This window comes from Saccopteryx bilineata, chromosome 5 (assembly GCF_036850765.1).
Source record: "Saccopteryx bilineata isolate mSacBil1 chromosome 5, mSacBil1_pri_phased_curated, whole genome shotgun sequence".
In the NCBI taxonomy this organism is placed as follows: Eukaryota; Metazoa; Chordata; class Mammalia; order Chiroptera; family Emballonuridae; genus Saccopteryx; species Saccopteryx bilineata.
Genome location: NC_089494.1, coordinates 131,992,088 through 132,013,728, shown reverse-complemented (window position 1 = coordinate 132,013,728; position 21,641 = coordinate 131,992,088). Strand labels below are relative to the sequence as shown.

At 36.9% G+C, this 21,641-nt stretch overlaps 1 protein-coding gene across 1 annotated transcript in view; it reads left to right on the top strand.

The window, feature by feature from the left end:
* The window catches only part of CCDC7 (coiled-coil domain containing 7), a 240,760-nt gene that overhangs the window by 146,150 nt on the left and 72,969 nt on the right, over positions 1-21,641 (top strand). The window contains exon 10 of the mRNA XM_066233057.1: positions 6,701-6,790. Within this exon, the coding sequence (XP_066089154.1) occupies positions 6,701-6,790 (90 nt within the window). The remainder of the gene's footprint in view (positions 1-6,700; positions 6,791-21,641) is intronic.

Genomic DNA, 21,641 nt, shown 5'->3' with positions numbered 1-21,641 from the left:
TATATTATGTTAACTGTTTTATGTATGTTGAACCATCCTTGAGATTCTGGGATGAATCCCATTTGATTATGATGTATTATTTTTTTAATATGTTGTTGTATTAGATTTGCTAGTATTTTGTTTAGTATTTTAGCATCTGTATTTATTAGAGATATTGGTCTGTAGTTTTCTTTTTTGTGCTGTCCCTGCCCAGTTTTGGTATGAGGGTTATGTTGGCCTCATAAAATGTGTTTGGAAGTATTGCTTCTTCTTCAATTTTTTGGAAGACTTTGAGTAGAATAGGAACCAAGTCTTCTTTGATAGAATTCACTAGTATAACCAACTGAGCCTGGACTGTTATTTTTGGGGAGGTTTTTAATAGTTTTTTCTATTTCTTTCCTACTAATTGGTCTGTTTAGGCTTTCTGCTTCTTCTTGACTCAGTCTAGGAAGGTTGTATTGTTCTAGGAATTTATCCATTTCTTCTGGATTGTTGAATTTAGTGGCATAAAGTTTTGCATAGTATTCTAGAATAATTCTTTGTATATCTATGATATCCGTGGTGATTTCTCCTCTTTCATTTTGGATTTTGTTTATATGTTAATCTTTGTCCTCTCCCATTTTTGTTTTTGTTGTCACAGATTAATCTTGTTTTTATTGTGATCTTGATGGAGGTTTTACTTGTAATTTTGTTTTGTTTTTTTCTTTGTATCTGTTCAGATAACCCCCTTTAGTATTTCCTGAAGTGAGGGTTTTGTGGTGATAAATTTCCTTATCTTTTCTATATCTGTAAATGTTTTAATTTCTTCTTTGTATTTGAAGGATAACTTCAATGGATATAGTATTCTTGGCTGGAAGTTCCTCTCTTTTGGAAGTTTAAATATTGGGGTCCTGTCTCTACTGGCTTGTAGAGTTTCTGTTGGGAAATTTGATGATAGCCTAATGGGCCTTCCTTCATATGTTGTATTCTTCCTTTTCCTGGCTGTCTTAAGTATTTTTTTTTGTCATTGAATTGTGATAATTTCACTATGATATGCCTTAGAGTAGGTTTGTTTCAGTTAAGATAACTCAGTGTTCTGTTTGCTTCTTGATTTTGAGGCTCTAATTCTTTCCACAGGCTTGGAAAGTTCTTGTTTATTATTTGCTGATTATGTTCTCCATTCCATTTTTTCTCTCTTCTCCTTCTGATATACCCATTATTCTTATGTTGCTCTTTCTTATCGAGTCAGACAATATCTATAGGGCTTTCTTAGTTTTAGTTGTTTTTTTTTAAATTTGGAGTCTCTCTCCTCTTCTTTCTGTAGTGTCTTTAGTTGCCTGCCTTCTATGTCACTAATTCTCTCCTCTGTCTGGCCTGTTTTATTATCTAAGCTTGTTACCCTGCTTTTCAGTTCATGAATTGAGTTTTTCATTTCTGTTTTATTTTCATTGTTTCAATTTCCTTGGTGATGTATTTTTTTTCACTGAATTGTTTTTTTGGTTCTCTAAATTGCCTTTCTATGCTTTCTTTTATTTCTATGAGTATTTTTAGTACTTCAGTTTTAAATTCTTTATCATTTAACTCCAAGGTTTCCAAGGAATTGAAAATTTTTTTCTATGGACTTTTTTTTATCATCTATCTGAGCTACATCTCTGTCTTTTGTATCTATGATATTTGATTTTTTTTCCTTAATGGCATTTGAGAGTGGTATTGTTAATAACACTAAGAAGAGATGATTAAGAAAAAAATTGAAAATGTATAGTGAAAAAATGAAAATTTTATTGTGTTAAGTGGAACATAAACTTTATAGAATGGAGAGCCTGAGTTGGGGGGGGGGATGACAAAGAGATAAGAAACGAAGTAAAAAACACCAAATGCCACAAAGAAAAAATTGAATCCACTGCATCGCAGTCCAACACTCAATCCACTGCGCCACCACCCGGCCAGGCAAAAAATTGAATCCACAATAAAATAATTTGTTTGTAAATGACAATTGAATGAGAGAGAATTTAAGGGAGAATAGAAGAAAAAAGAAAAAAAATTGAAAAAATTGTAGTGAAAAATGAAAATTGTTTTGTTAAGTGGAACAAAAACTACATACAATGGAGAGCCAGAGTTCAGGGGAAATGAGAAAGAGATAAAAAATGAAATAAAATACACACAAAATGCCACAAAGAAAAAATTTGAATCCAGAATAATATAATTTGTTTTTGGATAACGATTGAATGAGAGAAAAAGTGAAAGAGAAAAGAAGAAAAAGGAAAAAGAAGAAAAAGGAGTTAAGGTTTTTGGAATGTAACCCTCATAAAAAAAATAAATTAGAATAATGGAAAATGTAACTCCTATGAGTAATGAAGTTCAAAATTAAAAGGAAAGAATGAGCCTGACCAGGCAGTGGTGCAGTGGATAGAGCGTCAGACTGGGATGCAGAGGACCCAGATTCAAGACCCCGAGGTCGTCAGCTTGAGAGCAGGCTTATCTGGTTTGAGCAAAGCTCACCAGCTTGGACGCAAGGTCACTGGCTCGAGCAAGGGGTTACTCAGTCTGCTGTAGCCCCATGGTCAAGGTACATATGAGAAAGCAATCAATGAACAACTAAGGTGTCGCAATGAAAAACTAATGATTGATGCTTCTCTTCTCCCTCTGTTCCTGTTTGTTCTGATCTATCCCTCGCTCTGACTCTCTCTCTGTCTCTGTAAAAAAAAAAAAAAAAGGAAAGAATGAGACAGAAAGAGGATAAAATGACCAAAGTGGAAAAATAGATGAAAAATACAAGAAAAAAAAATGGGAAAAAGTTATAAAAAATGTGATTTCTTGTGGCACTCTTGAGTAGAGATTTGCAGTTGATGTGTCGCTTTGGTGATGACATAAGCTAGGCCTTAGTTTCATTGGTAAGCAGGGCTTATTACAGGGTTTACAGGCTTTGACAATGGGAGAGTCAGTTTTCCTGGTGCCTCTCCCCACATCTCTCCTTCCTGCTCCAGCAGCCTGGGGATCCAGCTTTGAAATTGCCCCAGACACTGCTTGCAGAGCAAGAGGCTCTAAGAGCTGCCAAATTTCCTCTCCAGTCCCGCTCAAAGCACAGTTCTGGGTAAGGCTTTGCCAGCCAAGGCTGCCAGTGTAAGGAGGCAGGGCTCGGAGCCAATTGCTTTTCAGGTGCCTTTCTTTTTTTTTTTTTTAATAATTTTATTTTTTTAATGGGGTGACATCAATAAATCAGGATACATATATTCAAAGATAACAAGTCCAGGTTATCTTGTCATTCAATTATGTTGCATACCCACCACCCAAAGTCAGATTGTCCTCTGTCACCTTCTATCTTGTTTTCTTTGTGCCCCTCCCCACCCCCTTTCCCTCTCCCATTCCCCCCTCCCCCCCGTAACCACCACACTCTTATCAATGTCTCTTAGTTTCACTTTTATGTCCCACCTACGTATGGAATAATGCAGTTCCTGGTTTTTTCTGATTTACTTATTTCTCTTCGTATCATGTTATCAAGATCCCACCATTTTGCTGTAAATGTTCCGATGTCATCATTTCTTATGGCTGAGTAGTATTCCATAGTGTATATGTGCCACATCTTCTTTATCCAGTCATCTATTGATGGGCTTTTTGGTTGTTTCCATGTCCTGGCCACTGTGAACAATGCTGCAATAAACATGGGGCTGCATGTGTCTTTACGTATCAATGTTTCTGAGTTTTTGGGATATATACCCAGTAGAGGGATTGCTGGGTCATAAGGTAGTTCTATTTTCAGTTTTTTGAGGAACCACCATACTTTCTTCCATAATGGTTGTACTATTTTACATTCCCACCAACAGTGTATGAGGGTTCCTTTTTCTCCACAGCCTCTCCAACATTTGCTATTACCTGTCTTGCTAATAATACCTAATCGAACAGGTGTGAGGTTGTGTCTCATTGCTGTTTTGATTTGCATTTCTCTAATAGCTAAAGAAGATGAGCATCTTTTCATATATCTGTTGGCCATTTGTATTTCTTCCTGAGAGAAGTGTCTATTCATATCCTCTTCCTATTTTTTTATTGGATTGTTTGTTTGTTTGTTGTTGAGTTTTATGAGTTCTTTGTATATTTTGGATATTAGGCCCTTATCTGAGCTGTTGTTTGAAAATATCATTTCCCATTTAGTTGGCTTTCTGTTTATTTTGTTATCAGTTTCTCTAGCTGAGCAAAAACTTGTTAGTCTGATGCAGTCCCATTCATTAATTTTTGCCTTCACTTCTCTTGCCCGTGGAGTCAAATTCATAAAATGCTCTTTAAAACCCAGGTCCATGAGTTGAGTATCAGGTGCCTTTCTAAGAGCCTTCGGGCATGTCTAGTATGTTTTAGTGCTCCGCAGGTCTACTCTCCACAGGATTTTTCCCCCTTGTTCACTGTTTGGAATCCCGCAGCCCAGCCCGCACAACATCCACAGTGTTCTCTGAGGTCTGCTCCACGGGAATGTGCTTTGTAACCTGTATCAGCTGACAGGAAATTGCCCCAGCCACTGCCTGTAGAGCAAGAGGCCCTAAGACATGCCAAGTTCCTCCTCTGGGTCCGCTCAAAGCACAGTTCTGGGTAAGGCTTTGTCAACCAGAGCCACCAGTGTAAGCAGGCAGGGCAGGGATCTGATTGCTTGTCAAGGTCCTTTCTAAGGGACCCTGGGTATTTCTAGTTTGCCTCAGCATTCTGTTGGTCTAATCTACACAGGCTTCTCCCTTGTGCAGTCTGGTAGCCTGCAGAAAGCTGCTTGCATGCCCCATGCCTAGCACCCATCACTTCTGCAGTGCTCTCTGAGATCTGCTCCTCGGAAGTTTGCTTTGTAACCTGTATCAGCTGGCAGAGACACCCTACCCGGACAGGTCCAGGCCTAGGGAACCTAGCCCTTGCACACTTTCCGTGCTGTTGGTTTGGGAGCCTGGACCACACAAAAATGCTGGGTACAGCCCATGCAGAAGTCCACTGCTGACAATCTCTGGCCTAGCCCCTCTGTGAATGCATGCTCCCATGCCAGAGGCACCAGTTGGAGCCACTTGCACCCTGCCTTTGATCATAGACTGGGAGTGAACAAAGTCCAAAGACGCTTTGGTGCTGGCCTCCACAGGCAACCCATTCAGCAACTTCCGCTAGAGTCTGCCACTCGCGCTAGCTCTGGGTCTGCTATCTCAGGCTGAGCTGCCGGCATGCTCTCTCCTTGGCTAGATCATCAGCCCTAGCCCTAGCCAGCTTCTTTCCTCTCTCCCAGCCCTCCTTTCCTCTCAGTTCCAAGTGAAAGCAGCCCTTCCTCAGATCAGTGAGGGAAGTGGAATACTTTGTTTTCTGTCTTATTTCCTTCAGAGTGGATTGTATATTCAGCCACCTTTTTCCCAATCGTACCTTTGTTTGGTGTATGTGTATTTCAGATGCTCCTGAGATTGTTTTTCTGTCTCTAGTTGTTGAATTTGTTGAAATTTCAGGAAGAGATATCGGGAGCACCCCTCACGGTACCTTTTCTCTGACGTCACTCTCCCATAAAAAAATCAGGGATGCATTTCTTTGTGAAAATGTTTCCAAATTTTGGGGATAGATATTCATATGTGGATATAAAACTGAAAGCAGATAATAAGTAAACAACCCCCCCCCACAAACTCAGTCACAGACAACAAACAGTATCAAAGGGAAGGTTGGTTATTACAGGGAAGGTTGTTTATTACAGGGAAGAGAGCGATCGGAGGCTAGTAAAAGGTAAATGGGGTTGGATATATGGCAATAGGAGATGACTTGACTTTGGGTGATAGGCCCATAGTCAATAGACAGATCATGTATTATAGAAACATACATTTGAAACCTAAATAATCTTATTAACAAATGTTACCACAATAAAGTTAATAGAAAAAGAAAAAAATAGAGATGAATCTTGTTAAATAAAAAAAATAGAGAAAAAATAATTGGTATTTAAAGAAGTGAGATGTTTACCAATATAAAAAAATCTCAGAAATTGTGTTAAGTTAAAAAAATAAGAACAATATATATATACAGTGATATCATATGAATAAAGTATAACAGACATCCAACTACCTAACAAAAATTATAGAATCCAATAGGTACATGCAGTATTATATAAATTTATGAAACAAGTTCTGGGAAGGTATACAACAATCTAATATCTTTGGGGGAGAACATTGAATTTTTGGGATGGTCATCAAAATGTACTCTAATATTGTTATATTTTTAAAAATTTACAAAGAAAACATATAAGTATGTCACATAAATAAAATTATAATACATTATAGATATTTTAATTTTTTTCAGAACTAAGAATGATCACAGTTTGTTAGAAACTGTAAGTATAGCAATCTCAGTTTGAAATTAGACTTTGCCCTTGTTAGTAGATTCTAAAAATTGTCAGAATATATAATTTTAAATAAAGATCCAATGCCTACTCAATTTATTCAAGAGTTTTCTATGCATATGTGAGTTGGAAACTTTGTCTTTTCTTTTGATTTTAGTAGGCTTTATTATCCCACAGAAATACTTCTTATGAAATATTGAATTTAGTCTTCTAAACTTTAATTTAGTGTCACTTCTAGTTCCTTTGCTTCTTTCTAACTCAATTACAACTTCACTTTAAAGATTAGTACCATTGGCTCATTATTTTCATGAGTTAATGAGGACTTTCCTACTTTAATAATGAAGTACCCAAATGAGTTTTCTATATTGAGATGTTTGTTTACAATATTACTAAAATTAGAATATTTGTTTTTAGAAATACAAACAGATCCTAAATGATCTCCAAGTGTTGTCAGAAGAGAAATTGGTGCTGCAAAATGAACTACAAAGATTGAGGAATTCAGAGGTTAGTTAAATTTTAGTGTCTGAAAATGTCATATGGTACCTAAAAAGCACTATGTATTAGAATAAGAATCAAATATGTATTTAAATGTTTTATTATACAATTTCAATATTAATAATTGCTAACACCTATCTTTTAAAAACGTATACTAATACTGTACTTAAATTATGATATTAGCTATGAAAAACCAAAAGGATGTTATGAAAAAGACTAAATTTTAAACAGTTTGAAAGATATTTCTAGGCCAAATGAACTTTATTAAAATATTAGGGATTTCAAATATACTTTAAATGCATTTTATTGTATTCTTTGAACTTATATGTGTTCCAGTTCACTGTATCAAGTAAAGTGAATAGAAATATCTAGGATAAAAATTTTAAAAATGTTTTCTTTTTTGTCATTTTTATAAGGTTTATAAATTTCAAATTGTAGACAACAAAATCAGGTGGATTAGAAGCAAATTTTTATTAACTACTTAAAGCCATAAAATATATGTTTAACATAAAATCAACATACAATGAAGGAAAATACTCTTTCTTGAGTACACTAATGTTGATTATGTGATATTTTTTTTTTACTAGAGGAGGAAATAAAAGTAGTACCAGGTCCTGGCCGGTTGGCTCAGCGGTAGAGCGTTGGCCTAGCGTGCGGAGGACCCGGGTTCGATTCCCGGCCAGGGCACACAGGAGAAGCACCCATTTTCTTCTCCACCCCTCTGCCGCACTTTCCCTCTCTGTCTCTCTCTTCCCCTCCCGCAGCCAAGGCTCCATTGGAGCAAAGATGGCCCCGGCGCTGGGGATGGCTCTGTGGCCTCTGCCCCAGGCACTAGAGTGGCTCTGGTCGCAACATGGCGACGCCCAGGATGGGCAGAGCATCGCCCCCTGGTGGGCAGAGCGTCGCCCCTGGTGGGCGTGCCGGGTGGATCCCGGTGGGGCGCATGTGGGAGTCTGTCTGACTGTCTCTCCCTGTTTCCAGCTTAAGAAAAATGAAAAAAAAAAAAAAAAAAAAGTAGTACCACGAGTTTTACTACGTAATCAGTTAGAGAAGAGGTAATCCTATGCAGTTGTCAAATATAAGACCAGGGCTCTCATACACATTCAATTAGGAGTAGTTCTATTTAGGTATAGTTTCAATTAGAAATAGAAAATTAAAAAATGAAAAAAGAATTAAAAAATAAAAATAAAGTAGTAAATTATTATATTAAAGAATTTAGTCTGGTTAAGTGTAAGAATTTTGCAACTCTTAATCATATATCTTTAGATCCACATTAATAAAAAACTTTGCATGAGGTTTTGGTGAAGACGATGGCATAAGTAATGCTGTGGTCACCTCCTTTCACAACCACATCAAAATTACAATTGTCATTCAGAACTGGTTGAAGTCTAGCTGAACAGAAATTCTGTAACTGAGGATATTCAGAAGAAGCCACATAGATAATGGTAGAAGAGGTGGAGATGTGGAACAGGCTGATCTCACACCCACAGCCACATGTGATGGTTAAAAATTGGGAAAGAAATCTCGGCTGCTGGGGTTCCCCTGAGGGTTGAGGTGTCCCAGGCCCACACCCGGCCTCCCAGCTTAGGGTTCCATGTTGGGAAAAGAAGTTCTCATAACTTCTGGCTGTAAAAATAAATGAAGCTGTTCCAGGAGTTCCTCTTATAGGCCCTGCACATGGACTTAACTCAAACCCACTCTCTCTGAGCTTTAGTACTGGAGCTCCAGCTCAAAAGGCAGCAAGGACATAGGAGAAGGAACTGAATTGTCCACTGAGGGGTGGAAGGGCAGCATTCTCTCAAACAGAAGTGCCAGCAGAGATTGTTATTTCTTTCTTTTTAAAAACTTTCTATTTATTTTTTCATTTAATCCATTATTTCTTTCTTAAGCCCTCCTTGCACAGAGCCAGCAGGTAGTTGCCATATGTGAATCTCTATCAACCTATCTAGCACTGTTCACCCTCCGCTGAGACCTCACTTCAACTAATTTGCATGCCCACCCAAACTGCTTTTCCATACAAATGGCCTGTCTTGGTTCATGCTGCAGCCTTTTCTAAAATCTGACATATGTCTTTGTGAATAAATGTTTTCAATATTTTGGGTACTCGTATGTGGATATAAAACTGAAAACAACAAGTAAACAAACAAGAAAAACAAGGAAACAAAAAAAATTATAGACACAGACAATAGTATTGTGCTTACCAGAGAGAAGGGGATTGGGGTGGGTAATAAAGGGTAGAATGAGGTCAAATATATGGACATAAGATTTGACTTTGTGTGGTGGGCACACAATGAATACAATAAACAGATGATGTATTATAGAATTTTACACTTGAAACCTATACAATTTTATTAATCAATATCACACCAGTAAATTTAATTAAAAAGTTATTTGTTTTTGGCCTTTGTACTTTTATACAAATTTTAGAATTAAAATGTCAGATTGTATCAGCACTGCTGCATTGGTACATCAAATTGGAGTGATTTACATCTAGAACATCAAGATATCTTTTTTGGTTAATGTCTCCACTTTTTAAAGGTTTTCTTTAATGTTTAATAAGTGTTTATGGTTTTTCTCTTAAAGTTTTATTTGTTTTTGTTAATCTTAGATGCTTGATAATTTCATGCTATTTAATTGCTGTCTTTTAAAAGATATTTTGAACTGTTGATAGAGAGGTATAATATACATATTTTAGTGTGTGTAATTTGCACCCATAATCTAGCTACACTGTCATATGACTCAATTTTTATATCTTATTTATATAATCAAAGTAACTATGAATAATGATACCTTAAAGTTTCTTGCTTTCTAACTTTTAATACTTTCTATGTCTTTTTCTTGAGTTGCATTGCTGCACTGTCAAAGACCTCTAGAATAATTTTGAATACACTTGAGGAGAGGGGCATTTTTTATTTGTTCCTGATTTTATTTTTTTATTTTTATTTTTTTTATTTATTCATTTTAGAGAGGAGAGGGAGAGACAGAGAGAGAGAGAGAGAGAGAAAGAGAAAGAGAGAGAGGAGAGACAGAGAGAGAGAGAAGGGGGGAGGAGCTGGAAGCATCAACTCCCGTATGTGCCTTGACCAGGCAAGCCCAGGGTTTTGAACCGGCGACCTCAGATTTCCAGGTCGACACTTTATCCACTGCACCACCACAGGTCAGGCCTATTTGTTCCTGATTTTAAAGGGAATATATATATATATTTTTTTCACTTAATTTTTTATTAATTTTAATGGGTTACATTAATAAATCAGTGTACATATATTCAGAGAAAACATCTCCAGGTTATTTTGACATTTAATTATGTTGCATACCCATCCCCCAAAGTCAAAGTGTCTTCCATCACCTTCTATCTGGTTTTCTTTGTGCCCCTCCCCCCTCCTTTGCCCCCCCCCCCCAACCACCACACTCTTGTCCATGTCTCTTAGTCTTGTTTTTATGTCCCACCTATGTATGGAATCATGCAGTTCTTAGTTTTTTCTGATTTACTTATTTCACTCAGTATAATGTTATCAAGGTCCATCCATGTTGCTGTAAATGATCCGATGTCATCATTTCTTATGGGTGAGTAGTATTCCATAGTATATATGTAAAAAACTAAAAATAGAACTACCATATGACCCAGCAATCCCTTTACTTGGTATTTACCCCCAAAACTCAAAAACATTAGTACGTAAAGACACATGCAGCCCCATGTTCATTGCAGCATTGTTCACAGAGGGAATATATATTTTTGATCTATCTCTTTCTCATCCTTCCTCCTCCCTCTGATTTATCAGATTAAGGAATTTTTCTTCTTTACACAATTTTCTAAATATATTTTTTATATTCCACAAAATTCTTCCAGACTTTACCCACTGCTCAATTCCAGATCCACTCTTTGGTAGCAAAATCTGTATTGCTTTATATTTGCTGCTTGGTTGCTTTATTGGTTATTTTGAGTTTACAGTCTTGTTTTTAATGAGGTACAATCTATATACAAGTGACATTAAATCACTTCATATATATGAACTTTGAAATAATATACTTTTATTTTTACCTTTTCAGCCTTTGTGCTTTTGTTCTATACATTTCATGTTTTATTACTACATATGATCCAAACTGCACAACACATTACCAGTTTTGCTGTAAATTTAAATAACAGGAAAAATGGTGTTTACCTTGACTCATGCAGCTATCATTTTTGGTGCTCTTCTTTAATTTGTGTATTTTCTGTTTCTGTCTGATACCATTTTTTTTCTACCTGAAGGATTCTTTTATCATTTTTGTTTTGTTGTTGTGCATTTTGCTAGTGACATATACTTTCAGATATTTGAGTTATAATTTTTTTTTATGCTTTGAGTGTTGAAAGGTATTTTTCTGGATAACAAATTCTAGGCTGACCTTTTCTCTTCCAGTACTCTAAGGATGTTTGTCCTTTGTTGTCTGGCTTGCATTGTTTTTGATAAGAAGTCTTTTGTCCTCCTTATTCTTGGATGTAATCTGCTTTTCTCCTCTGTATTTTAAAAAATATTTTATTACTGCTTTTAAATAATTTGGTTATGATGTATCTTGGGGTAGTTTTTCTTATATTGTTGTGGCTTTGTGAGGATCTAGTTTTCCTCAAATTTGAAAAAAAAAAGGCCATTATTCCTTTAAATACTTATTTTTTCCCTACATCTTCTGTTTATCATGAGCTCCAGATATAAGTATATTAGTCCACTGGAAGTTGTCCCATAGCTCACTCATGATCTGTTCATTATTTTTTAAATTTATTTATTTATTTATTTATTTATTTATTTATTTATTTATTTATTTATTTTTACAGAGACAGAGAGTCAGAGAGGGATCGATAGGGACAGACAGACAAGAATGGAAGAGATGAGAAGCACCAATTATTAGTTTTTCCTTGTGACACCTTAGTTGTTCATTGATTGCTTTCTTATATGTGCCTTGACTGGGGGCCTTCAGCAGACCGAGTAACCCCTTGTTTGAGTCAGGACCTTGAGTCCAAGCTGGTGAGCTTTGCTCAAACCAGATGAGCCCACTCTCAAGCTGGTGACCTCGGGGTCTTTAACCTGGGTCCTCTGCATCCCAGTCTGATGCTCTATCCACTGCTCCACTGCCTGGTCAGGCTAAATTTATTTTTAATTTATTGGCTTGACATTGTTTGCCAAATGATATAGGTTTTAAATGTAAAACTGTATATAGCACCATTTATATACTACATTGTGCAACCCTCTCCCCATGCAAAGTCTCTTTCTGCCCCATTTTACCCCTTTTGCCTTCTCCTTCTATCTCCACCCCCCTTTCCTTCTGATAATTGCCACCCTGTTGTCTGTATCTGTGTTATATATTTGGGTAATTCCTTTACCTTCTTTCATCTAGTCAACTCATTTGTCTCTTTAGTAATTTTTCCTTCAATGACTTTAGTATTTTTTCTTTTTTTAAATTTAAATTAATTGTGTTTACATAGATTCTAGTGTCTCCCCTCCCCCGTGTTCCCCTCAACATCCCTCTTGCCACCCTCCTTGCAATACCCTCCCCCTTCCCTCCAGGATTTTCTTTTCTGCTCTGTATAACACTGTTATGTATATATAATTTCACCAATCATTTTTCCTTTTCTGATCCCATCCTTTCCTTCCGTTTCAATCTGTCCACTTTTCCTCTGGTCCCTTTGATTCTGCATCTGCCTCTATTCCATTCCTCAGATGATATTGTTCATTGGATTCCTAAAATGTGTGAGGTCATAGGATATTTTTTTTCTCTACCTGGCTTATTTCACTTAGCATAATAGTTTTCAGGTTCATCCATGTTGTTGCAAAAGGTAAGATTTCCTTCTTTTCCATGATCCCATAGTATTTCATTGTGTATATGTACCACTGCTTTTTAATCAACTTGTCCACTGATGGACACTTGGGCTGTTTCCAGATCTTGGCTATTGTAAACAATGCTGCAGTAAACATGGGGGTGCATTTCTTCTTTTGAACCAGTGATGTGGTGTTCTTGAGATATATCCCTAAAAGTGGGGTGGCTGAGTCAAAAGGCAGTTCCATTTTTATTTTTTTGAGGAATCTCCATACTGTTTTTAACAGTGGCTGCACCAGTCTGCATTCCCACCAGCAGTGCAGGAGAGTTCCCTTTTCTCCACATGCTCACCAGCACTTATTCTGTGTTGTTTTGTTGATGAGCGCCATTCTGACTGGTGTGAGGTGATATCTCATTGTGGTTTTAATTTGCATTTCTCTAATGATTAGTGATGTTGAACATTTTTTCATATGCCTATTGGCCATCTGTATGTCCTCTTTGGAGAAGTGTCTATTCATTTGCCCATTTTTTGATTGGATTGTCTTCCTGGTGTTGATTTTTACAAGCTCTTTATAAATGTTAGTTATTAACCCCTTATTAGATGTATTGTTGAATATGTTCTCCCATTGTGTGGTTTGTCTTTTTATTTTGTTCATATTGTCTTTAGTTGTGCAAAACCTTTTTAGTTTGATATAGTCCATTTGTTTATCTTGTCCTTTATTTCACTTGCCCTTGGAGATAAATAAGCAAAATATTGCTATGAGAGATGTCGGAGAGCTTACTGCCTACGTTTTCTTCTAAGATGCTTATTGTGTCATGACTTACATTTAAGTCTTACATCCATTTTGAGTTTATTTTTGTGAATGGTATAAGTTGTTTCTCTAGTTTCAATTTTTTGCAGTTAGCTGTCCAATTTTCCCAAACACCATTTGTTAAAGGAACTGTCTTTACTTCATTGTATGCTCTTACCTCTTTTGTCAAATATCAATTGTCCATAAAGGTTTGGGATTATTTCTGGGTTCTCTGTTCTATTCCATTGATCTCTATGCCTGTTCTTATGCCAGTACCAGGCTGTTTTGAGTAAATTGGCCTTGTTGTATAACGATATGAGGAAGTGTGACACTACCCATTTTATTCTTTTTTTCAAGATTGCTGAGGCTATTCGTGTTCATTTTTGGATCCATATGAATTTTTGGAATATTTATTCTATATCTTTGAAGTATGTCATTGGTATTTTAATAGGAATTGCATTGAATTTATAAATTGCTTTGGGTAATATAGACATTTTAATGATGTTTATTCTTCCTATCCAAGAACATGGTATATGCTTCCACTTGTTTGTATCTTCCTTGATTTTTTTTTTAATTAATTTTTTCTTTTTCTGAAGCTGGAAACGGGGAGAGACAGTCAGACAGACTCCTGCATGTGCCCGACCGGGATCCACCCGGCATGCTCACCAGGGGGCGACGCTCTGCCCACCAGGGGGCGATGTTCTGCCCCTCCGGGGCATCGCTTTGCTGCGACCAGAGCCACTCTAGCGCCCGGGGCAGAGGCCAAGGAGCCATCCCCAGCGCCCAGGCCATCTTTGCTCCAATGGAGCCTTGGCTGCGGGAGGGGAAGAGAGAGACAGAGAGGAAGGAGAGGGGGAGGGGTGGAGAAGCAAATGGGCGCTTCTCCTGTGTGCCCTGGCTGGGAATCAAACCGGAGACTTCTGCACGCCAGGCCGACGCTCCACCACTGAGCCAACCAGCCAGGGCCTGATTTTTTTTTTTTTATCAATGTTTTTTTTTTTTTTTTTTTTTTTTTTTTTTTTTAAATAAATTTTTATTAATGGTAATGGGATGACATTAATAAATCAGGGTACATATATTCAAAGAAAACATGTCTAGGTTATTTTGTCATCAAATTATGTTGCAAACCCCTCGCCCAAAGTCAGATTGTCCTCCGCCACCCTCTATCTAGTTCTCTGTGCCCCTCCCCCTCCCCCTAACTCTCTCCCTCCCTCCCTCCCTCCCATGTCCTCCCTCCCCCCCCACCCTTAGTAACCACCACACTCTTGTCCATGTCTCTTAGTCTCATTTTTATGTTCCACCAATGTATGGAATCATGTAGTTCTTGTTTTTTTCTGATTTGCTTATTTCACTCCTTATAATGTTATCAAGATCCCACCATTTTGCTGTAAATGATCTGATGTCATCATTTCTTATGGCTGAGTAGTATTCCATAGTGTATATGTGCCACATCTTCTTTATCCAGTCTTCTATTGAAGGGCTTTTTGGTTGTTTCCATGTCTTGGCCACTGTGAACAGTGCTGCAATGAACATGGGGCTACATGTGTCTTCACGTATCAATGTTTCTGAGGTTTTGGGGTATATACCCAGTAGAGGGATTGCTGGGTCATAAGGTAGTTCTATTTTCAGTTTTTTGAGGAACCACCATACTTTCCTCCATAATGGTTGTACTACTTTACAGTCCCACCAACAGTGAATGAGGGTTCCTTTTTCTCCACAGCCTCTCCAACATTTGCTATTACCCGTCTTGTTGATAATAGCTAATCTAACAGGAGTGAGGTGGTATCTCATTGTAGTTTTGATTTGCATTTCTCTAATAACTAATGAAGCTGAGCATCTTTTCATATATCTGTTGGCCATTTGTATCGCTTCCTGGGAGAAGTGTCTGTTCATGTCCTCTTCCCATTTTTTTATTGGATTGTTTGTTTGTTTGTTGTTGAGTTTTATGAGTTCTTTGTAAATTTTGGATATTAGGCCCTTATCTGAGCTGTCGTTTGAAAATATCAGTTCCCATATAGTTGGCTGTCTGTTTATTTTGATATCAGTTTCTCTTGCTGAGCAAAAACTTTTAATTCTGATGTAGTCCCATTCATTTATCTTTGCCTTCACTTCTCTTGCCATTGGAGTCAAGTTCATAAAATGTTCTTTAAAACCCAGGTCCATGATTTTAGTACCTATGTCTTCTTCTATGTACTTTATTGTTTCAGGTCTTATATTTAGGTCTTTGATCCATTTTGAATTAATTTTAGTACACGGGGACAGGCTGTAGTCGAGTTTCATTCTTTTGCATGTGGCTTTCCAGTTTTCCCAACACCATTTGTTGAAGAGGCTTTCTTTTCTCCATTGTGTGTTGTTGGCCCCTTTATCAAAGATTATTTGACCATATATATGTGGTTTTATTTCTGGGCTTTCTATTCTGTTCCATTGGTCTGAGTGTCTATTTTTCTGCCAATACCATGCTGTTTTGATTATCGTGGCCCTATAATATAGTTTAAAGTCAGGTATTGTAATGCCCCCAGCTTCATTCTTTTTCCTTAGGATTGTTTTGGCTATTCGGGGTTTTTTATGCTTCCATATAAATCTGATGATTTTTTGTTCCATTTCTTTAAAAAATCTCATAGGGATTTTGATGGGAATTGCATTAAATTTGTATATTGCTTTGGGTAATATGGCCATTTTGATTATATTTATTCTTCCTATCCAAGAACAAGGAATATTTTTCCATCTCATTGTATCTTTTTCGATTTCCCTTAACAATGCTTTGTAATTTTCATTATATAGGTCCTTTACGTTCTTTGTTATGTTTATTCCTAGGTATTTTATTTTTTTTGTTGCAATCGTGAAGGGGATTATTTTTTTGAGTTCGTTTTCTAATATTTCATTGTTGGCATATAGAAAGGCTATGGACTTTTGTATGTTAATTTTGTATCCTGCGACCTTACTGTATTGGTTTATTGTTTCTAATAATCTTTTTGTGGAGTCCTTCGGGTTTTCGATGTATAGGATCATATCATCAGCAAAAAGTGATAGCTTTACTTCTTCTTTTCCGATATGGATGCCTTTTATTTCTTTGTCTTGTCTGATTGCTCTGGCCAGAACTTCTAGCACCACGTTGAATAAGAGTGGAGAGAGTGGACAACCCTGTCTTGTTCCTGATTTAAGGTAGAAAGTCCTCAGTTTTATGCTGTTTAATAGGATGTTGGCTGATGGTTTATCATATATGGCCTTTATCATGTTGAGATATTTTCCTTCTATACCCATTTTGTTGAGAGTCTTAAACATAAAATTGTGTTGTATTTTATCAAAAGCCTTTTCTGCATCTATTGATAAGATCATGTGGTTTTTGTTCTTTGTTTTGTTGATATGGTGTATTACGTTAACCGTTTTGCGTATGTTGAACCATCCTTGAGATTCTGGGATGAATCCCACTTGATCATGATGTATTATTTTTTTAATATGTTGTTGTATTCGGTTTGCCAGTATTTTGTTTAGTATTTTAGCATCTGTATTCATTAGAGATATTGGTCTGTAGTTTTCTTTCTTTGTGCTATCCTTGCCAGGTTTTGGTATGAGGGTTATGTTGGCCTCATAAAATGTGTTTGGAAGTATTGCTTCTTCTTCAATTTTTTGGAAGACTTTGAGTAGAATAGGAACCAAGTCTTCCTTGAATGTTTGATAGAATTCACTAGTATAACCGTCTGGGCCTGGACTTTTATTTTTGGGGAGATTTTTAATAGTTTTTTCTATTTCCTCCCTGCTGATTGGTCTGTTTAGGCTTTCTGCTTCTTCATGACTCAGTCTAGGAAGGTTGTATTGTTCTAGGAATTTATCCATTTCTTCTAGATTGTTGTATTTGGTGGCATATAATTTTTCATAGTATTCTACAATAATTCTTTGTATTTCTATGATGTCTGTGGTGATCTCTCCTCTTTCATTTTGGATTTTATTTATTTGAGTCCTGTGTCTTTTTTCCTTGCTGAGTCTTGCCAAGGGTTTGTCAATTTTGTTGATCTTTTCAAAGAACCAGCTCCTTGTTTTATTGATTTTTTCTATAGTTTTTCTGTTCTCTATTTCATTTATTTCTGCTCTGATTTTTATTATCTCCTTTCTTCGGCTGGTTTTGGGTTGTCTTTGTTCTTCTTTTTCTAGTTCCTTAAGGTGTGAAGTTAAGTGGTTTACTTCGGCTCTCTCTTGTTTGTTCATATAGGCCTGAAGTGATATGAACTTTCCTCTTATTACTGCTTTTGCTGCATCCCAGAGATTCTGATATGTCGTATTTTCATTTTCATTTGTCTGTATAAATCTTTTGATTTCTGCACTTATTTCTTCTTTGACCCATTCATTTTTTAGAAGTATGTTGTTTAGTTTCCACATTTTTGTGGGTTTTTCCCCCTCTTTTTTGCAGATGAATTCTAGTTTCAAGGCTTTATGATCAGAAAATATGCTTGGTACAATTTCAATTTTTCTAAATTTGCTGATATTGTCTTTGTGGCCCAACATATGGTCAATTCTTGAGAATGTTCCATGTACACTAGAGAAAAATGTATACTCTGTCGCTTTGGGATGAAGTGTCCTGTAGATGTCTATCATATCCAGGTGTTCTAGTATTTCGTTTAAGGTCACTATATCTTTATTGATTCTCTGTTTGGATGACCGATCTAGAGCCGTCAGCGGTGTATTGAGGTCTCCAAGTATGATTGTATTTTTGTTAGTTTTTGTTTTAAGGTCAATAAGTAGCTGTCTTATATATTTTGGTGCTCCTTGGTTTGGTGCATATATATTAAGGATTGTTATGTCTTCTTGATTCAACTTCCCCTTAATCATTATGAAATGACCATTTTTGTCTCTGAGTACTTTTTCTGTCTTGTAGTCAGCATTATTAGATATGAGTATTGCTACGCCTGCTTCTTTTTGGGTGTTGTTTGCTTGGAGTATTGTTTTCCAGTCTTTCACTTTGAATTTGTTTTTATCCTTGTTGCTTAGATGTGTTTCTTGTAGGCAGCATATAGTTGGATTTTCTTTTTTAATCCATTCTGCTACTCTGTGTCTTTTTATTGGTAAGTTTAATCCATTTACATTTAGTGTAATTATTGACACTTGTGGGTTCCCTACTGCCATTTTATAACTTGCTTTCTGTTAGTTTTGTATCTAGTTTGATTCTTCTCTTTTGTTTTTCTATCATTTGTTTTTGTTTGTTTGTGTTCCATACTTCTTTCCTCTGTTGCTACCTTTTTTAAGTCAAGTGTTTTTGTGGTGGTTTTTTTAAGGGTGGTTACCATTAAGTAATGAAAAGGGTACCTACCATATTCATTGTAGTACCCTATCTTATAAGTATTTCTGCACTTCATCATCCTTTGCTACTGTTAATCTCCATCCTCTTCCCCCTTTTTTTCCTTTGTTGTCACAGTTTAAGTCTGGTTTTATTGTGTTCTTGGTGGAGCTGTTACTTGTGGTGTTGTTTTCTTTTGTTCTTTGAATCTGGTTGGAAAACCCCCCTTAGTATTTCCTGGAGTGGGGGCTTTCTGTTGATAAATTCTCTCATCTTTTCTGTATTTGTGAATGTTTTTATATCTCCTTCATAGTTGAAGGATAGCTTTGATGTGTATAGTATTCTTGGCTGAAAGTTCCTCTCTTTCAGGGCTTTAAATATTGGGGTCCACTCTCTTCTAGCTTGTAGAGTTTCTGCTGAGAAATCTGATGATAATCTAATAGGCCTTCCTTTATATGTTGTACTCTTCTTTTCCCTGGCTGCCTTGAGAATTTTTTCTTTGTCATTGTTTTGTGTCATCTTTATTATGATGTGCCTTGGAGTGGGTTTGTTGGGGTTAAGAAAACTTGGTGTTCTGTTTGCTTCTTGAATTTGAGGCTTTAGTTCCTTCCACAGGCTTGGGAAGTTCTCGTCTATTATTTGTTTGAGTATATTCTCCATTCCATTTTCTTTCTCTTCTCCCTCTGATATACCTATTATTCTTATGTTATTCTTTCTGATGGAGTCAGACAATTCCTGTAGGGCTTTCTCATTTTTTATTATTTTTGAGTCTCTTTCTTCTTCTCTCTGTTGTGCCTCAAGTTGTTTGTCTTCTATTTCACTAATCCTATCTTCAACCTGGGCTGTTCTGTTAGCTAAGCTTGTTATCTCGTTTTTCAGCTCATGAATTGAGTTTTTCATTTCTGTTTGATTTGTTTTTATAGTTTCAATTTCCTTGGTAATATATTCTTTGTGTTCATTGAGCTGTTTTCTGATCTCCCTATATTGCCTTTCTGTGTTTTCTTGTATATCTCTGAGTATTTTTAAGATTTCTATTTTAAATTCTCTGTCATTTAGCTCCAAGGCTTCCAATATGTTAAGTCTTTTCTCCATAGATTTTTCCACATCTATTTGTGTTACCTCTCTTTCTTTTGTATCCATAATATTCGATTTCCTCTTTCTTATCGGCATCTGAGGGTGGTCTTATTGATAGCACTAATTAGAGTTAATAAAGAGTAAAAAGAAAAAAAAAAGGGTAAAACACCCCACAAAAAAAAAACAGTAATAATTATTTCCCCCTTTTTTTCTTTCTTCTCTTTCCCTCCTCTCCCCTCCTCAGGGAAATATCGTGCCTATAATGGAGGGCCTGATTTGGGGTGAAGAGTTCAAGGGGCAAAAAAAGGGAGTAGGGATCTACTAAATGCAAAAAAAAAAAAAAAAAGAAGAAAAACTTAGACAAGCATAAGATGATTTGCTTGTAAGTGATGGTCAACTAAGAGATATAATGAGAGGGATAAGAGGGAATCAGAAAAAAGGACCAAAAAAGAATAATAAAGAAGAAAAAATAAAATTAATAAGTAAAAATCTGTTGTATTAAGTGGAGCGAAGACTAAATACAATGGAGACCTTGGGTTGGGAGGACCCAAAATGCCACAAAAATAAACAAACAAGAGAAAAAAAAATAAAAACAAAAGCAAAAAAGAGAAAGCCAAAAAAAAGCCTTGAGTCCCAAATTAACTAATTTGTTCGTGATTGAGGATTATATGGGAGGAAAGTAAAATGAGAAAAGAAAAAACGAATAGAAAGGAAAAAATAAGAAAAAGAGAAAAACGAAGGAAAAAATAAAATAGGAGGAGAAAAAAACAAAATAAAGCAAGACAAAAAAAAACAAAAGAGGAGAGAGTGAGAGTTAAGTGTTTTGGAGTATAACCTTAAAGGAGGGTGAGGATGAAGAAGAAAAATAAAATGCAACACTCATGGGTAGTGTAGTTCAAGAAAGGGGAAGCATAAGATGGGCAGAGAATAGAGGACTGAGGTGGAGGAAATAAAGGCAAAAAGATAGAAGAAACAAACAACAACAACAACAAAAAAAAATTAATGGATCAAGTTGTAAAGTCTGTGGGTTTTTCTTGATTTTGAGAGGTTAACTTCTTCCTTTTTCTTTTCTCTCCCTCTTCCTAGTCGGTGACTCTGTACCCCAGGCTCTGCCCCTGTATCACTCTTAGGTAGGGATTTGCAGTTGATGGGATTCTATGGCAATGTCATATAATTGGCTTTAGTCTTGCTGGAAGTAAAGGCTTGTTGGCGTTTGCAGGGTCCAACGATGAGAGAGTTTGCTTTCCTGGATTCTCTCTCCTAGTCCCCCCTTTCTGAATTAGCAGCCTGGTGATCCAGCTATAAGGCTGCAACTGCTTCTGCCTGGGGAGTAAGAGGCTCAAAGAGCTGGGAAATCCCCACTCTATCCCCACTCAGTGCAAGGCTTTGGGAAAGGCTCTGAGAGTCAGGGCCTCCAGTGTAATCAGGCGGGGGTGGGAGTCAATTGTAGTCAAGGTGACTGTTCAGCGCCTATCATTTAGTTGGACCTCTCAACCCAGGCTTTCCACACTTTGTAGCCTGTTTTTGCAGGGAAGAAGAGGCACTAGTCTCTGCTTACGACTAGTGTAGTATAGACCTTATTATCTGCCAAGTCCTTCTTGTTAGCGTTTATCCCTGAATATGGAGGCTCTATCAATCAGAAGTTGCCCCCGCCCCTTTAGCGAGAGGCACTAAAAAATATCACGCCTCTTGTCTTGGATCGCTGAACTGAGAGAGATCTTATCAATTAGAACCGAGGGTGCGCAGATTTTATGGGTTAAGCTAATTTCAGTGATTGGGTCGCAGCTGTGTTTCCGAAGGTATTTTAGGCTGCCTGCACGCGCCCCTCCCCCAACGCTTGATTGTTAGCTTGAATGGCTGCGTGAGGTGCCCCGCCCACGGAGAGAATCTCCCAAGCCTCTCCCGCTCGCCCCGCCGCTGGCGGCTGGACCGCACCAGG